The sequence below is a fragment of the Pseudochaenichthys georgianus genome, chromosome 6, assembly GCF_902827115.2.
Source record: "Pseudochaenichthys georgianus chromosome 6, fPseGeo1.2, whole genome shotgun sequence".
Lineage (NCBI taxonomy): Eukaryota > Metazoa > Chordata > Actinopteri > Perciformes > Channichthyidae > Pseudochaenichthys > Pseudochaenichthys georgianus.
Genome location: NC_047508.1, coordinates 6,516,757 through 6,531,611, shown reverse-complemented (window position 1 = coordinate 6,531,611; position 14,855 = coordinate 6,516,757). Strand labels below are relative to the sequence as shown.

General features: G+C 40.6%; 1 protein-coding gene and 2 long non-coding RNA genes across 3 annotated transcripts; 2 read left to right on the top strand and 1 right to left on the bottom strand.

Annotated features, from left to right (window-relative positions):
• Window positions 1-2,112: 2,112 nt before the first annotated feature.
• Window positions 2,113-9,827, bottom strand: gal (galanin/GMAP prepropeptide). Its single transcript, XM_034086026.1, has 7 exons — window positions 9,787-9,827; window positions 9,568-9,648; window positions 8,227-8,281; window positions 5,881-5,952; window positions 3,387-3,458; window positions 3,016-3,087; window positions 2,113-2,487 (listed from the first exon to the last, which is right to left on the bottom strand). The coding sequence occupies exons 2-7, from the start codon at window positions 9,646-9,648 to the stop codon at window positions 2,426-2,428; spliced, it is 414 nt and encodes a 137-aa protein (XP_033941917.1). The 5' UTR covers window positions 9,787-9,827; the 3' UTR covers window positions 2,113-2,425.
• Window positions 9,828-10,793: 966 nt separating this feature from the next.
• On the top strand, window positions 10,794-11,744 carry LOC139433954 (uncharacterized). Its single transcript, XR_011643348.1, has 3 exons — window positions 10,794-10,980; window positions 11,257-11,444; window positions 11,699-11,744. It is a non-coding gene; the product is annotated as an uncharacterized lncRNA (long non-coding RNA).
• A 1,056-nt stretch (window positions 11,745-12,800) lies between these two features.
• LOC139433953 (uncharacterized) lies at window positions 12,801-13,676 on the top strand. Its single transcript, XR_011643347.1, has 3 exons — window positions 12,801-12,994; window positions 13,109-13,235; window positions 13,318-13,676. It is a non-coding gene; the product is annotated as an uncharacterized lncRNA (long non-coding RNA).
• The last annotated feature ends 1,179 nt before the right edge of the window (window positions 13,677-14,855 follow it).

Genomic DNA, 14,855 nt, shown 5'->3' with positions numbered 1-14,855 from the left:
GTGTAAAGAAACAGTTGAAGGAAATTGCTTGAAACTATGAAGTAATGGGTGTTTTGAAAATGTTTCCAGATTGGTGTTAATGTTCATTGTGTGTTATAAATTATGTTCCTGCTTCTAATCATTTGATGTATGAGTATTTCAGACAATACATTCTATACACTCTGGTACCTTTCTGGTGAGGTAGGTGCTCTGATCTGAAATGATAGATGTTCATTGAGCTACTGCAATTGGGTGAGAGTGTTTCATCATCATATATATACGCACATGCGCACTGCAGATAGGGCAGGGCGGCAGATCGGGTAGTGACAGTGGGTGTTCCAATGTCCAGCATACTTGGAATTCTACCGAGCCCTGCGTACTTCGTTTGGAGAAATTTCGAGGCTGCACATGTGTGGACTCCGCGGTCTAACAATCCCCACAATGCTTTGGGCACGGACCAATTTCCCCAAATCTGTGGTGGAAAATGTAAGGCGGGGCCTCTCATATGATGCACACCTGCACACTTGCTGCTAGCCTGTTCCACTCTTTGTTTTCCGAATGCCAGGAAGTATTCTTGCCTCGCTTCTGAAGCAAGACGCTCGGAAGATGTGTGCTACCAAGCAAGCGTACTCGAGATTGAGAAACACCCAGTGACAACCATGTCCATTGGGGGAGGTTACTTTCTGGTTCAGCAAAGGGTGTGGCCGAGCGCTGAGGACTCATAAATACAGCAAGGAGCCAATTGGGACAGATTGGGACAAACCACCTGCTTCCATGTCAAAGGGGGGATTTGGGTTTTGTCAGTGTCCTTTGTGTATTCTGTTACTATTAATTATCCCTTGGTTTTAACTTGGTTTGGCCAAGGCACTATCTGGTTTCCTTGATTTTTCATTGTAGCAGGTCAGTTGGTTGAGTTAACACCGAAGTGTTAAGTTGATGCCATGTTTCTTTGAGGTCTTTTCTGTTGACCTCTTTTATGGGCCTAGTTATTCAAAATTATTGATTTATGATGTTTTCTTTGGACTTTTGGGTAAATAAAAAACCCAGTTTATGTAAACCACTCCTGGGTCCTGTTGCCTTACTGCTTGGTCCCTGACATGTAGTGAAGTAGAAAGTTGCATGAAAACCAGAGGCGGGAGAAGTATTCAGATCTTGTACTTAAAGGTGGGGTATGTAATTTATTTCAGAAACGCTTTTTGTTATATTCCACGGAATGTTCTTAACATCCCGATAGCAATGAATATCTGAAGTGCTTTGACATCCATTACAAAATGTCATCTGTGGAAGCCGTAGTACTGTAAAAAGCACGACCAATCACCTGAGCCGGCCCGGCTAAAGTAACTGGATGGCCTACCTGCCTGTCAGCCTTCCATCTGGGCACAAACTGATCTCGTCCGTGTGTGTTGGAGGAGGGGCTCTGTGAGGAAGTGGCAGATTTTTGTGTATTTTAAAATTCTAGCGCACTCGAGCTGGTTTCTCCAAAATTACCTACCCCACCTTTAAGTAAAAGTAGAAGTACCAGAGTGTTGGAATACTCTGTTACACGTAAAAGTCCTGCATTCAAAATGTTACTCAAGTAAAAGTACAACAGTATTACCATCAAAATATACTAAAAGTACCAAAAGTAGTCATTGTGCAGATTTACTCCACGTGGAACTAAGGTCTGATTTAAGAGTTGATTATATTTAATTTCATCCAGATCTGTAAAGTAACTAAAGGTATTAAATAAATGTAGTGGAGTAAAAGTACACAATTTAGCTCTAAATTGTAGTGGGGTTGAAGTTAAAGTAGCATTCAATGGAAATACTCAAGTAAAGTAAAAGTCTGTCAAAATTGTACTTAAGAACAGTGCTTGAGTAAATATAGGCCTACTTAATTACTTCTCACCTCTGATGAAGACAAGTCCAACATGTATACAATCCTTCCAATTCACAGCTGGATTTTAGGTTTTATAACAAACATTACTTCCTAGTGAGTAGAAGTATTTCAGACATGTGTTTATTATGATCATTTGTGAATCCACTGTCCTCACCTACTTGAAACACATCAGATACGTTATGTACTGTAATCTAAGTGATTCATGTGGTGATACTTATGTAAAGAAATAAACTCCAAATTAAGTCCAGTGCCATTTGTTTATTAATTTCCCTCCATTTTCTTAAATCAGATGAAAGAATACTAAGATGACAATACAGTGAGCTTGTGAACAGATCGTCCCACAGCCAGCAGACACTCGCTGAGCTTTTTATTTACATAGGAGTGGACGGATCTCATATTTGTATTGGGGGGACAATCATTCAAAGAGTCAAAGAAGCAGATCTCTGGAGCCAGGACAAATCCAGCGTCAGGGTATGGATGGTAGGACAGGGAGGGGACATGTAAGGCGGAGGGGGTCCGGATAGCAGAAGCATGACTCGGGCTGATGGAGGTGAGGAGAGGGGGGCCATTAGGGGTTGGCCAGTTCATCTGATGTCACAGAGGAAGGCAGGCTGTCCAAGGCTCCCATCTCTGCAACACACACCAACACAAGTACAGTATACAGACATAAGAGGGTCAGCCAATCACAATGCTCGTCATGTACTCACAAACCAGCCATAGCTACCAAATATATATCTGACCATTCACTTAAACACTTTAGTGTCCTTTTGACAGTCAGTGTTACTGCTCTGATTTTTAAATGACTATCTCGTTTGCACTTGTGACGTTTGTAGTTTGTTCATAGCCTAAGGTTAGCTTTTAACTTCTAGCCATTGCATTTACCTTTACAAAATCTAAAAAATGATATTAATATGTTAATATGTGCAGAATATCCTATTGATCAAAAACGTTTAAGTATCATAAATGTTTGTTTGACACAGAGATTATGTTCTGCAGTATTCCACAATCCAATGGAAAGGTCCCATTGCCTTTTTGTCAAGGTCAATGGTCGTGGAGGAAGTCTGTGTGGTAAAGTTAATAATGAAGAAGTGTTCCATTCCACATTCTGTAGCATAACCCTCACTTTGAGGAACGTTGAAACAGAAAGCATGAGCATACCTTTAAGTTTAAGGTACGACAGGAAGTCGATGACAGTGCGGATGATGTCTCCATCGGCTGTTCTCTGGGCACCTGTGGAGGCAGAGCAACAAAGGGCAGTTTGACAGCAGCTGTGCTTACAATAACATATGGGAAATTAATATCTTTAGATACCAAGATATCTGCATCAAAGAAGAAGCTTTTATTATCCAACATGGCAGAGAGTCACAGAGAAACCTGAACCAACAAATGATATCAAGTAAATCAGCGCACCTAAGCTTTAAAACACACATGTAGTTTGTCTTTACACAAAGAGAGGAAGGTTTCTGTGTCACAGGGCACACACACATATCTACAGACCAACACAGATAGAAACACACAAACACACACACCTGTTCTGTAGTCCTCCTCCATGTCCCTCTTGCCAGCCTTGTCTACGAGCGTCCTGTGTCCATCGATCCCGTCTGAACAGGGAGGATCACAGTCACACAGCACCACATGTCAGAGGTGTGAACTGCAGTCAACTTGATTAAAGTATTACAGCTACTTGGATACATTTCCTAAATATCCCACACGTTCAGAAGCATCACATATTAGAGACAAATACTTAGAGTACACACATGACACCACTCTGCCTAGGTTTCACAAGAAGATCTAAAGGACATTGTTGTACACTTGGTTATTTCAGCATGGTATTTGGTTTGTATTTGTTTGGTTACATTTCCAAACGTGTACGGACCACCTGCAGGGCTTGGCTCATGGAATTGCAGTAAAACAGAAAAGTACAAAACATAGAATGGACTACAGTTTTAACACACAAGGAAACGCATTTGGATAATAAAACGTAAAATATATATATATATATATATTGGACAAGCAAAGACATGGTACAGGAAGGACTCTCGCCACTTTAGTACACAGCACTAGAAGGTCTCATAGAGAAGATATATGCCTAACCAGACGTTCATTTTCCCAAGCAACCACTTAGTCCTCACCCTTTAAGCCTGTTCTATCTTAACACTGATTACCACACATTTTACTTGGCTACGTTTAGCCTAGCTTAGTGCTAGCCTAGCTTAGTGCTAGCCTGTGAAAAAGAAAACCTGAAGAAATTACCATTACCACGATGTTTCACCTCAGATAGCACCACAATAATAGAGTGGTGCAGATGTGAGTCATAAAACTGAGAATTGAGTCAGCATTTAACCACTTTCGGTTCCCTCGTTTCAAAATGCAATGGTTTTCGTTATAAGCCTGAAATAAGGTCTGTGAGTAACACAAGCTGTGTTTGTTCAATGTGTCAGAAAGTACCCCACGGATGACTGTCTGAAGCTATATGAGTCATCAAACAGCGGTTGCTCACAAGTGACTCAATTAAACGTAGCAGCCGTTAGCTTAGCGGTGTTCAGAATCCAACAGAGTTTTGCTTCTGCCGATTGCATTTAATCTTCAAAAAACATGAAAGTGGTGTTAATATGTGGAGATTAATCAGCTGAATGAAAAGTATAAGTGTCATAATCATGTGTTTGCCACATATATAATTATAATCAAGGCACGCAGCTTTTACTAGCCCAAGTTTGTGCCTCTCAGCATATTATAATTATCTATGGGCTTAAAGGTGGGGTAGGTACGTTTCAGAAACCGGCTCGAGATACACTTTGTGTTATATTCCATGGAATGCTCTTAACATCCCGATAGCAATGAATATCTGAAGTGCTTTGACAAAAAATCCATAAAAAAATGTCATCTGTAGAAGCCGTAATACTGTAAAAAGTACAACCATGGCCTACCTGCCTGTCAGCCTTCCATCGGGGCACAATCTTATCTCGTGTCCTCATTGGTCATTTCGTTGACCAATTTCATTGGTTCGTGTGTGTTGGAGGAGGGGCTCTTAGGAAGTGGCATATTTTCTCCGGTTGTGTATTTTCAAATTCTAGCGATCTCGAGCCGGTTTCTCAAACGTACCTACCACACCTTTAACACCCAATTTTGTATGAAAAATATGAGGCTGCAACTTGGACTCGGTTGCACAAGTTGCCGCAAAATGCTCCTGTTAATATATTAAAAGTAAAACTCAATGTTAAATGTTAATGAAAAATAACTGAACTCTTAACTCTGTGACCTGTTTCAAAACGTAGCCGAGGTTCAAGCTTGGGCTCACACAGTGTTTGCTGATGATGCACTGCAGCATTACTCACCAGCCATTTAAAGTATGTGTATTTATCACATTCGACTTGAGGTCATGATGTGTGTCTGAAGAGAGCCATTAGGTGGCTTCCTCATTAGGTAAAGTAGTGCTTGAGCTGCTCCCCCTGTACTGTCTGCGTGTGTTGAACTTTAAGTCCAATTAAAATACACGACATTGAAGTGATCACAAGTGGAACATTATTAAAACAATTTTTTAATGGTTTTGTGTTTCAAGTATAAACTACTTTTCTCCTGCTTTTCTGGACCCTCCTGATTTGGATTTTACTTTCACACAGACTCCTGCTTCAGGAAGGGTGGGGACTTGAATTATACTGCAGAGCCTTTTGAGACCTGACGACAGTTTGATTGAAACATGAGGACATGATTGAGGAAATCTGAATCCTCACATTTCTGACATTGAAGTGCATTAATACTATATATCTTGCACATGATGTTAAACGTGGTGTAGTCCCACCTAACGCCTTCGCTAACATTCACTCAGGACATCAACATGGATGTGTTGCGTACAGAGCGGAGAGAAATGCAATGTTTGGATGCATAAGCACAAAAAGCAGTGGGATGAAAGGCGCCCCCCCCCCCAGACTGGGACAGAAGCAGCTAAGAGATGCGGGATGTTTGCACAGAGCAATTCGTAGCCTGACACCAAGGCCCTGCAGCGGCCGTACGTGTCTATCTTACATTGAGCGACCAGCTCCTCTCTGCCTCTGGCACTGGGAGAATCCTTTATCTGAATTAGGTGATCAATACGACCTGAAACACAGGATGAGGCACAAGCAACCTTTACCTGGGCCTCACACACACACACACACACACACACACACACACACACACACACACACACACACACACACACACACACACACACACACACACACACACACACTCATCTGGATACCCAGTGTTGACGGTAATGAAGCTGTCTTTAAATGATACGTAATGAGCTGACAGTGGAGACAGGGGAGACAGTGGACGAAGAAACAGACCAGCAGCTATTCACACAGGGTGAGCTTGACCTTTCCTGTAATCATTTTAAAGAGATTGGATTATTATTATTATTATTATTATTATTATTATTATGTTCTCTGTTTACTTAACGCCGTTATATAAAGACACGTTTTACTCAGGGTTTGAATCAAAACGTTAGTCCGTGCCAACATTTGGTTAAATATCAACTAGTTAGTTAGCTAATGTTCGGGAAGCAGGGCCGCGCCTCAACAACACCTCTGATTACCTGCTAACACATCCTGCCTCGGTGGTCTCTAAATCCACGACCCACCCCCCTTTCCTTTCCATTCATCCACTCCCCTTCCTATCTCCTTTTTAACCACATTAGTAAACCACATCTCTCGTCCCTTTGACCATGTATCCTTCCCTAACCCAATTATCCCTTCCTCCATGGCTTCGACCATTCATCCCAACAACTCTTTGACATGTTATGCCTCCTTCACTTCGTCCATCTTTCCTTACAACCCTTCATCCCTCCATTCCTTTATCCATTCATCCCTCCATTCGCATATTACTTAGACTCCCATCTCGCCCCTTTTACTTTGACCTTTCACCTCTCCCACCTTACATCCCTTTATCAACGAATCCCTCTCATCATTCATCGGATTTTCCCTACATCCTTTTCATCCATTCATCCCTCCTTCCCTACATTCCTTCATCCTCTCTTCCTGTCTCCCCTAATCTATTATTCTTTAATCTGGTGCACACTTTTTGTCCCATTCTAGTTACTGTCTGGGGTCTGGTATTCAGATCTGGCAGAAACACGCCTGAGACTGAACCCCCACCCTGAGTCTCTCTCTGTTGGACTTCAGTCTGTCCTCCAGACCAGCCTGACAGACAGCATCCCTCATCCTTCTTCATCCCTTACATTCAATATCTCCTTCAATTAAATCTGTAGCCGACACAGTGTTGAGGCGCGGTCCTTGCTCTTGAAATGTAGCTTTAATGTAGAGTCCTTAAATCCACCTGTGCTTTCCTGCTTGCTTTGATCGTAACTCTAATATTGCTAAATACAAATATTAATATTGCCGATGCACTCTTTTATAATGCTGTTAGTTTCAGCTGGCTTACAGCTGCTAACGCACAATACACGTCTGGCTGTTCTTTTCTCTCACTTCTCATGTGTGGTATGTATTATCTTTCAACCCCTGTACATGACTTTGTTAAAGTATTGCTTTGAGACCTGAAATATAAATAATACTTGGTAATATATTCTGGAACTTATTTATCATACATTGTGTCGTTGTTATCTGAGGTCTTTGACCACTACCGATGTCCTTGTACTCTTGGGTGGGCTGTTTTTTAATAAGCTATTATGTTTTCCCTCCTGCTTCAAGTAACTTGGTTTTCTTGTGTGTATAATAAGGATTGTATTTTAATTCATGTGATCCTTTGTTTTTGAATAAATGTAAAAGACTCAACAAGACAAACCAGATGCCGTGCAGGCAGAATGATGCACAGATAGAAGGAGCATGGAGTAAGAGATGGGGGGTGACGACATCTGAAATGTTCACAGATCATGTAGTACTAAGCCAGGACAGCAGCATTACGCAGTGTTTTGCTTGTATAGCACATGACACCTTGTCAATGATACTAATTAAGTTGTGCGGCACAAACTAAAAGGACAGAGAAGATATTAGAATTAGAAAGGAAATGTAAACATAATTGGACCTAATATTAACTATTACTAAAATGTGATAATAATTTAGCAAAGAAGGTAGCATATTGTTAATTGGCAAAATGTGCAAAAGGTTTTCAAAGTTCATGGCAGAGAAATTATGTGGACATGTTGGAGGCTCAACGGATTGCTGCGTGTGTGTGTGTGTGTGTGTGTGTGTGTGTGTGTGTGTGTGTGTGTGTGTGTGTGTGTGTGTGTGTGTGTGTGTGTGTGTGTGTGTGTGTGTGTGTGTGTGTGTGTGTGTGTGTGTGTGTGTGTGTGTGTGTGTGTGTGTGTGTGTGTGTGTGTGTGTGTGTGTGTGTGTGTGTGTGTGTGTGTGTGTGTCTGCAGTTGGTACTTACGGGGACCTAACAGGTAGCCAGCACTGTTCAGTGTCCAGCCACGCTTCTCCTTCGCCTGCAGGGTCCACAGACATGATCAGAGTCATCAAAATATCAAAAATGTTTACAAGTAACAAAAGGTATTATGATTTAAAAAACTCCTCTTCTACCTCTTTCTGTGTAGCCTGCCAATGGTCAGTGGTGTACCAACACACAGGACACAGGTGTATGATGTTCTGACATGTACAGTGTAGTGTGTAACTGTCTTTCTCTTTGTCCTTAGTGACCTACACATATACCGACTGAAGTAACCCCTACCAAACATATATTTAAATGATACTGGTATTAGTATTAAAGAGGATATGTACCAACAGATGCTTTTCTATTAAGTCTGTAAAAGATGGTTAGTCTGCTGGGACTTCTCTGAAGCACAAGAATACAGATATGTTCACATATTTTTCATTATTATTGCTCTTAATGTAATTTGGATATTGCACTAGTCCATAATGCGACTTTGATACAAATACTTGTGCAACCCTAATTATTATATCAATTCACCTCTCATACACTGCTGACATAGACATTGATATTAAATCTGCTTTTAACGTCCGAATATTGTGTGGATATCAAGCATATTTTACTTCTGTGGACAACAGTCCCACACCTACCAGCACACACAGTTAATGTATACATGAGCTAATGTTTTTTTTAAACAAAGATCTTAACACTATTGACAGAAATGCATAAAGCAGTGCAGCTCTATCATAGTAGGAAGAAAATAACAGCAGTGTCAGCAGACACATCTGCACGGTGTTTTAATACCTCTAAAGCTAACGGTATTTATATGCTATCATTACCTGTTGTCAAATTGGTCATGTTATTATTAACATTATACTAATTCCTATTCATATTTGTATTCTACATTTTAATATGCTTTTTACTTTAACTTCTTTATTTTATTTTATATTTTCATTGCACATTTTTACTTAAACTCTTTTTGGTTATACAAACATCTTTATTACATGTTATGTTTCATTGATCAATCTCATTCCTATATCTTTTATTAATTATATTTTAATGCACATCCTAACTTTAGTTCTTTATATCTTTATTTAATTACATTTTTTAATTGCATATTCTCACTTTGACGTCTTGTTAATTTTTGTATCCCTTTTTTGTCGTATTTATTTCCTTCTAAAATGAATCAACTGCGCAAAACTCGGGATAAATCAAGTATTCAGACTCTGAATCCTATTATTTAACATGCTAAATATGGGTGTTTTGACATTGTAATTGCATATTTTATTTGGTTATCTCTGAATATTTTGGCACATGCACTAAAATGATATGTGAACGTCTTACCGCGAGGACCAGCCCGATGGTCTCAGACAGAGCTGCGCAGAAGATGAGCGACACGCAGAAAATCCCAAAGCTTCTCTGCATCTAAAGAGACAATAACAGAAAAGTATTAGAGACAGTTTCTACTGAGTCTAAACATCATCCGTAAACTTTCTCCATCATTTGGAGGAAAAAAGTCAACTTTCCCGGAGAATAAGAAGAGGAAGCACAGCAGTGACTCACCTTTAAACCGACCTGTGGACTGTGGGCTGCAGCAGGAGAAGTTTAACTCTCAGTGGTTCGGAGGATCTGAGGACTCCCTCCACCTTTTATGTCCTCCACCCGGACCCCGCCACTGGGATCTGGCGTCAACAACCCCCCCCTCCCTCTCGTTCGCAGGATGGCAGGTCACGAGCGCAACGCATAATGAAATTCAATAATATCATATAATGCCTGCCATCAACACATTTTTCTATGTCGCTCTTGGAGACATGGGATTACATTTAAAAAGGGAAAAAATACGTCTGTTCTAATTGTCTGTCCTTACCTGATGTGTGACTTAAACAAGCAGATTCATACGCCAATAAGGCATGTTCTTGTCAGTATCATCTCATATCAAATGGGTTGTCTTTGTTTTTTAATATAACAAATATATTTTACATTTCTTTGTGGTTTGCTTGATGATCTTGTTGACCGTTTTGTAAAGAGGCCACATTGTAATAAACCAAGCAGTCTCACAAAAAAACGTGTAATAGAGCTGTTCGACAGGGCAAAACGTAGTATGTTCACAAATAACCCTCTCAAGACGTGGCATGGATACAATATGTTTTCCTATATTCATTTATAATGACCGGCGGTGACCATGGATCGCAAACTTTCCCAGCGTGAGAAAAAAAAACATGGCAGACACCCGATTTATTTTAAGTGGAAAATCCTAAATTGTAGGATATTTATAATAATGCTTTTTGATTACACTTCTAGCGAGAAGTTTACATTTTACTTTTAGAATCTACGTCCAGTGGATGTATACAGTCGGATCAGTGGCGACTGGTCATTAGGGACACAGCCCCACCTAGTGTCAGCAGAAAGTATTAAAAATAATGATTACAACAAAATGCAAAACAAATATATAAAATATATCTTAAGATCATGTTTAATCATCTGATTCGTCTGTACATTGCTGTTTTAGTCGGTGTTCTTCTAATTAGTGTCTACAGTGTGTGCCTGTTGAGCTGTTTAGAGCATAGACATATAAAGAGTAGACGCCGCATTGGCTGCTGGGGCGCAAGAAATACGGCCGCCATCTTGGACCGGTCATCCTACAGACATTCTACCCAGAGACAGCAGAGGTTTCAAGATGCCAGAGCACTGTGCAGCATATTGCTGTGCAAATCGGCGGACGATTGCGAACAGGGGTCGGGGGATTACTTTTCACAAGTAAGATTCAACATTATAATTGGTTGTATTTTGTAAATAGAATATTATTGTACTGTATTGATGTCCGCCAGCGAAATCGTAGCCAGCAAACATTATGTTCATGGCCAACTGAGACTTTATAAATCGCTGCTGTAACAAGTGAATTTCCCCGTTGTGGGATGAATAAAGTAAAATCTAATCTAATCTATCTAGGAAGAAGAAGGAAGAAAATAAGCTTGACCTCCTTCTTAAAATGTTTTTGTGTTGACTCTCAAATCTCCCGTTTTTATTTTGAAGGTTTCCCAAAGACAAAGATATGAGAAAGAAGTGGGAAGTTGCTTTGAGGAGGGAAGGGTTCACTGCAAGCGAGTCATCCGTGATTTGCAGTGAGCATTTTAAGCAGGACGAGTTTGACAGGACAGATTGTCCGACTCAGAGATGGTGTTATTCCCTCCATCTTCAGCTTCCCGGTTCACCTCCAAAGAGTAGGTGTATCATCATAAGGCTATTAGCATTCATAAATGTAAATATTCTATTATCAATAACGTGTGTGTGTGTGTGTGTGTGTGTGTGTGTGTGTGTGTGTGTGTGTGTGTGTGTGTGTGTGTGTGTGTGTGTGTGTGTGTGTGTGTGTGTGTGTGTGTGTGTGTGTGTGTGTGTGTGTGTGTGTGTGTGTGTGTGTGTGTGTGTGTGTGTGTGTGTGTGTGTGTGTGTGAAGTATTATGCTTTTTCATTTTAGCCAGAAAAGGGCAGGACTACGTCTCCTTCCAGAAAAGCTGAAGAGAGCCTGTCTGCCACTCATATTAAACACACTCACAAATAAACACATACACACACAATTGAAGACATGTTGAACATGCATTCCTGGCACACTCACACACACGCGCACACACACACACACCAGGGTTTCCGCTAGGATTTTTTCTCGACGGTCAAATGTCCGGGCAGATTTTATTTTACCGGACAAATTTGAAACTTACCGGTCATATTTCAATAATAATAATAATAGTTGTGTAGCAGAGTTTCCGTTAGCAGGTAATTACCGGACTATGAGCAGATATGCTGATGTTTAAAACTCAGTTCACGGGCTCATTTTGATATTGCTTCAGTTTATAATCGTAACAGATCGAAACAAATTCAGATTAATTTTTCAATAAATGATTCCACAAACAACAAACAACATAATTATTACATTCAAACAAACTACTTGTAGTAGATAACGTACATTATTCAGAAGTTTACATCAACTTTGAATAATAACACGGGAGAAACGGAGCCTCTCTTTTCCCCTCTCCCTCCCTCTCCCTCCCTCTCTCTCCCTCTCTCTCTCTCCTGACAGCAGTCAGTTTCTTAAGCAGCTCCTGCAGCTCGCTAAACAGAGGGCGGGGCTTCAGGGGATCATGCAGAGCTGTGTGTCTCGGTCAGACTCAGCAGCTGATCTGATCTCTCTCTCGCGTCCGGTTATACTTCACTCGCGTTTATGTCCATATCGATCAGATCCAGCTCTCCTGATCGGCCTTTATAGAGAGCACCGATCAAACTATTAAGAGTGAATATCGGCCGATAATGACCGGCGGCCGATCGATCGGAGCCTCCCTAATTATTACCAGACATTTTGACCGTCAGGTTTTGAATTTACCGGTTTTTTATAAATTTTACCAGCTAAAAACCGGTAATTACCGGCTAACGGAAACCCTGACACACACACGCATGATGCTGGCAGTGGCTTTGACAGGTGATGACTATAAGAAAGAATGTGGGCCATACTCTAGTTGTGTCAAAGTGATGTGTGTGAAGTGAAACATCACTCAAACCATGTTCATCCCTCTTTCTAGGATCATAGCGATGTCTCGCCTACTGCTCTTAAGGCCAGACTCAATGAAGCTTTAGCAAGAGTGGAGAGTCTCGAGCGAGAGAGGAAGAATGCCATGGCTAGAGAAAAGAGGGCAGAGACCACAGTGAGGACTCTTTTGGGGGATTTGAGGGAAAAGAACCTCATTAATGAAGAACTCAAAGAGGCTTAATTTCTACTCAGGTAAAATTAAATTAGCACTTTGAAATTCATGTACATCTTACTCTTACACTCTTTATTAAACTCCTTTGTTATTATATGAAGGGGACTTATTAATTTTTTCTCATACAATTTCAGATCTTCAAATAGACTTGAAGGCAAAGCAGGGCCATGAGTACTCCAAGGACCACAGAGAGCTTGCCCTCACACTCCATCTACATGGTCCAAAGGCATACAAATACCTCAGAGAGACTACAACAAAAAGGTAGTCTTAATGTTGTTCAATTTCATTTTTGGAAATTACGGTTGCAAGTACGTTAAATAGCTACTTCTCAATTTTTTTACAGGTGGCTGTGTTCGGTGGATGGAAAGCCTGGCCTGAACAAGATGATGCTGGATATGCTGGAGAGAAGATGCCAGGACGACCAGGCTAAATATGGATGTGTTTCACTCATGTTGGATGACATGGCCATCAGAAAACATGTGCAATATAATCCACATAACCAGTCAATGTCTGCTTTTGTAGACATGGGTGATGGAAACAATGAGACCGATGCTGCTACTGAGGCTCTTGTGTTCATGGTGGTTGGCCTACACGGACATTGGAAGGCTCCCATTGCATATTACCTGACGAAGTCTTTGTCACCTGAAACACAAAGGGTCCTAATCTAAATCTAAAATCTAATCTAATCTATCTAGGAAGAAGAAGGAAGAAAATAAGCTTGACCTCCTTCTTAAAATGTTTTTGTGTTGACTCTCAAATCTCCCGTTTTTATTTTGATGGTTTCCCAAAGACAAAGATATGAGAAAGAGGTTCTCAGTCATGCTTTGGAGGAGCCGCATGCACGGGGCATTCGGGTGTCATGAGCAACTTTGTGTAAATATGGTTTGGGCGGGGTGGTGTCATGTTCTTGTGTTTAACTTGAACATTTACATTTTTTATATAGATGTAGAAGTACATTTTCATTTTTTATGACATAGATATTCATTTTTACTGATATATAACTTCTGTCTATGTATAATGTATTATTGTTTCTTCATTTTTCAACTTATTAAAATAGCTGAGTATAGGCCTACACAATATGCTTCTCTATCATATATAGACCATTAGTGTTTTTTTATGTGTGTGTGTGTATATATATTATATATCGTGTGTCTTTTGCAAAATACCTATCATACATAACATAGGCTATCAAATACCAGAATATTCTATTGCTGTTAAGCCTACTATGAATATTAAAATACGCCGAATCATGTGTCCGGTATCATGCCTACATATATGACGTTTGCAGAAAACCCCCCCCCGTGAAAATCAGTTTTGTATTCAGCGAGTTATGATTGATAAAATGCGCTGACACTTCATTGCGCCTGCCAGACAGATTACACTGAGTGGAGCGGGTGACCGGTCCAAGATGGCGGCCCCACGGCTCGTCAGCGCCAATAGGCAGCAGCGGTCGATGCGGCGTCTACTCTTTATATGTCTATGGTTTAGAGCCATGTGGGACACAACCATGCCCCTCCCTCTCACTAGAGGTTTCTTAACCCGGAAGTAAGTTAGCATTTTTAGCACTTCCGGTTCCTTCGTCAAAAAAGCAATGCATTTTCTCCATAGGGTTTTGGAAAATAGCTCGAAATAAGGTCTGTGGTTGACACAAATTTAAGAGATAAATCACGTTTTGTTCTACGACATTAAATACATCAGTTGTGACCCCACTGGTGATTTTTGAAGAGTTTACGTGTCTGAAAAACAATGGTTGTTACCGAGTGGCTGAATAGGACTACAGAAATTGTCGAGGCCGTTGTACGTCATTACGTCGAACACGTAAACACTCCAGCTAAATTTGTTTTCCCCTATGGTTTTCCCCCGTGTTCTGCTTGAAAGCAA

What these genes read in the sequence shown, in the direction of transcription:
- gal (XM_034086026.1), bottom strand. Translation starts at nt 9,648, where the DNA reads ATGCAGAGAAGCTTTGGGATTTTCTGCGTGTCGCTCATCTTCTGCGCA. An exon ending in AGAGGAGCTGGTCGCTCAAT is followed by an intron (nt 3,459 to 5,880) that starts GTAAGATAGACA and finishes CTCCCTGTTCAG; the next exon opens with ACGGGATCGATGGACACAGG. An exon ending in GGAGGAGGACTACAGAACAG is followed by an intron (nt 3,088 to 3,386) that starts GTGTGTGTGTTT and finishes CTGCCTCCACAG; the next exon opens with GTGCCCAGAGAACAGCCGAT.